Source organism: Babylonia areolata, chromosome 7 (genome assembly GCF_041734735.1).
Source record: "Babylonia areolata isolate BAREFJ2019XMU chromosome 7, ASM4173473v1, whole genome shotgun sequence".
Taxonomy (NCBI): Eukaryota; Metazoa; Mollusca; class Gastropoda; order Neogastropoda; family Buccinidae; genus Babylonia; species Babylonia areolata.
The window spans coordinates 23,047,352-23,049,851 of NC_134882.1; the positions used below are offsets into that span (position 1 = coordinate 23,047,352).

General features: G+C 45.6%; 1 protein-coding gene across 1 annotated transcript in view; it reads left to right on the forward strand.

The window, feature by feature from the left end:
• LOC143283802 (uncharacterized) overlaps positions 1-2,500 on the forward strand; it is an 85,872-nt gene that overhangs the window by 77,801 nt on the left and 5,571 nt on the right. The window contains exon 12 of the mRNA XM_076590172.1: positions 180-295. Within this exon, the coding sequence (XP_076446287.1) occupies positions 180-295 (116 nt within the window). The remainder of the gene's footprint in view (positions 1-179; positions 296-2,500) is intronic.

The window sequence follows — 2,500 nt, forward strand, 5'->3', positions numbered from 1 at the left end:
CACGTCTTGTTTTGGTCCTTTTTTTTCCATCAAACTTGCAATTGCACACAGCGCTCAAGTTCAGTTGCTGCTTACAAGCGCCATGTTGATGACGTGTCTCTGTGTGTGTGTGTGTGTGTGTGTGTGTTTTGCACTGTTCTGGATCTTACATATTCTTGTTTCTTTTTTCACTGTTCCAGACGGAGGGAGTGTGGGGTGTCTCCACAGTGTCAAGGTGTCGGACACCACCTACGTCACTCTGTACAACTCTGACGCCAGTCCTGATGGAACCACTACCTTCGCTTTCACCTGTGTGGTTCGTACCTGACTGCCACTGTGTGTGTCTTCCTGTAGGGGGAAGGGTGGGGGCAGTAGGCTGTAGGTAACAACGTGGCATTCCTAGACTTTTGCTGACTTGTGTGGCAGCTTGCTCTTCTGAAGGAAGTAGGTCTTTGAAGAGAAGAAAAGTCATTATATATCATACAAAAAATATAAGAGCAACTATTTGTATTGACTGTTTTGACGTTGGTATCAGAAACTAGGCATCCGCTGGACTGACGTCAATATTGTTATTCTCATCTCATAGTTACAGCCTCTGTCTGCCTCCATCCCTATCTGTCTGTGTATCTGTCTGTCTGTCCGTCTCTCTGTCTCTGTCTTTTCTTCTCTCTCTCTCTCTGTCTCTGTCTCTGTCTCTGTCTCTCTCTCTCTCTCTCACTCTCTCTCTCTTTCTCTCAATCTCTTTCACGGTGGATTGTACCTGGCGCTGTTGGTTTGCGTTCTTGGATGATTGTAGTGCAGGTTTTTCTCAGACTCGAAGTGTTCAGACCATTTTCTATTTCATAGAAGGTGTTAATAAATGCATTGTTGCGATCTTTCCTTTCCTATCTCTCTCCTTTCTCCCCTACCCCCCTCTCTCCCCCCCCCTCTCTCTCTCTCTCCCCTCTCTGTCTGTCTGTCTCACTCTCTCTCTCTCCACCCCCCCCCCTCTCTCTCTAATAGTTATCGTTATTAATCATACCGTTCCTTTAAATCATTGTTGCAGCCAGAGAAATATTTATTTGATCTTACCATTTCTAAATTCAGATCGTCTTTTATTAAATTCAGTTTTGGAGTAAACGAATTTAAAGTTAATGAGCGTTATAAGGATAGCTTCAAAAACTCTACATTTTGTGAGGGACTAAGACGAAATTCATGTATACCTCTCAAATTGTCCATATGATCTTCTGAGAAATAATTACTAATCTAAGCACATGCACAATTCAAGTATTCACCTATTACCCCATTTGCTTCAAAATCCCAACAACATTGTGACAAGAAATATAGCCATGTTTATCTTTTTATGCGTCAAAACAGAGAGCGGAAAGCTATCGGTCTTAGATGAAAGACATGTTTCTAAATTTCCCTAAGCTTGTTATTTTGTTTGGTAAAACTATCAGTTTATTCTTTCAAAATTTTGTTGTTCATCCTACTCAAGGTTTGGTTTTGATATGTGCGTGTGTGCAATACGTGCAACCATACAGGTCGGTGGCCACACATTAAAACAATTCTAATTTCTCTCTCTCTCTCTTTCTCTCTCTCTCTCCCTCTCTCTCTCTCCCTCTCCCCCCCCCCCCCTTTCTCTCTCCCTCTCTCTCTCTCCCCCCTCTCTCTCTCCCTCTCTCCCCCTGTCTCTCTCTCCCTCTCTCTCCCCCCTCTCTCTCCCTCACTGTCTCTCCCCCTCTCTCTCTCCCTCTCTCTCTCCTTCTCTCTCTCTCTCTCTCTCTCTACCTCTCTCTCTCTCCCTCTCTCTCCCCCCTCTCTCTTTCCCCCTCTCTCTCTCTCCCCCTGTCTCTCCCTCTCTCTCTCTCTCTCCCTCTCTCTCTCTCTCTCCCTCCCCCCTCTCTCTCTCCCTCTGTCTCTCTCCCTCTCTCTCCCCCCTCTCTCTCTCCCTCTCTCCCCTTCTCTCTCTCCCTCTCTCTCTCTCTCCATCTCTCCCTCTCTCTCTCTCCCTTTCTCTCCCTCTCCCCCTCCCTCTCCCTATAATAATAATAATAATAATAATGGTATTTATATAGCCCTGAATCTTGTGCATAGACAAATCTAAGCGCTTTCGCACCAGTCATTCTCACGCACGCATAACTCTAAAACTGGAGAAACTGGAGAAACTGAAGACAAGGAAGAGGCAGGGAAGGGAGGTTATTTTGGGAAGAGGTGGGTTTTAAGGCCAGACTTGAAAGAGCTGAGTGTGGAGACTTGACGAAGCGAAAGAGGAAGTTCATTCCAATTGCAAGGTCCAGAGACATAGAAAGAACGGCGGCCAACAGTCGAGAGTTTGAATCTGGGTATGCATAAAATTTAATGGAGTGGATCCGAAGCTGATCGTAGGGAGCGAGATGGAGTGTAGAGGTGAAGGCAGCCACAGAGATAGGAAGGGGCTGATTTATGAATACATTTGTAGCATAGAGTGCTGATCTTGTACTTCATTCGGTGTGAGACAGGGAGCCAGTGGAGATGTTGCAAAAGAGGAGTGATGTGCTCA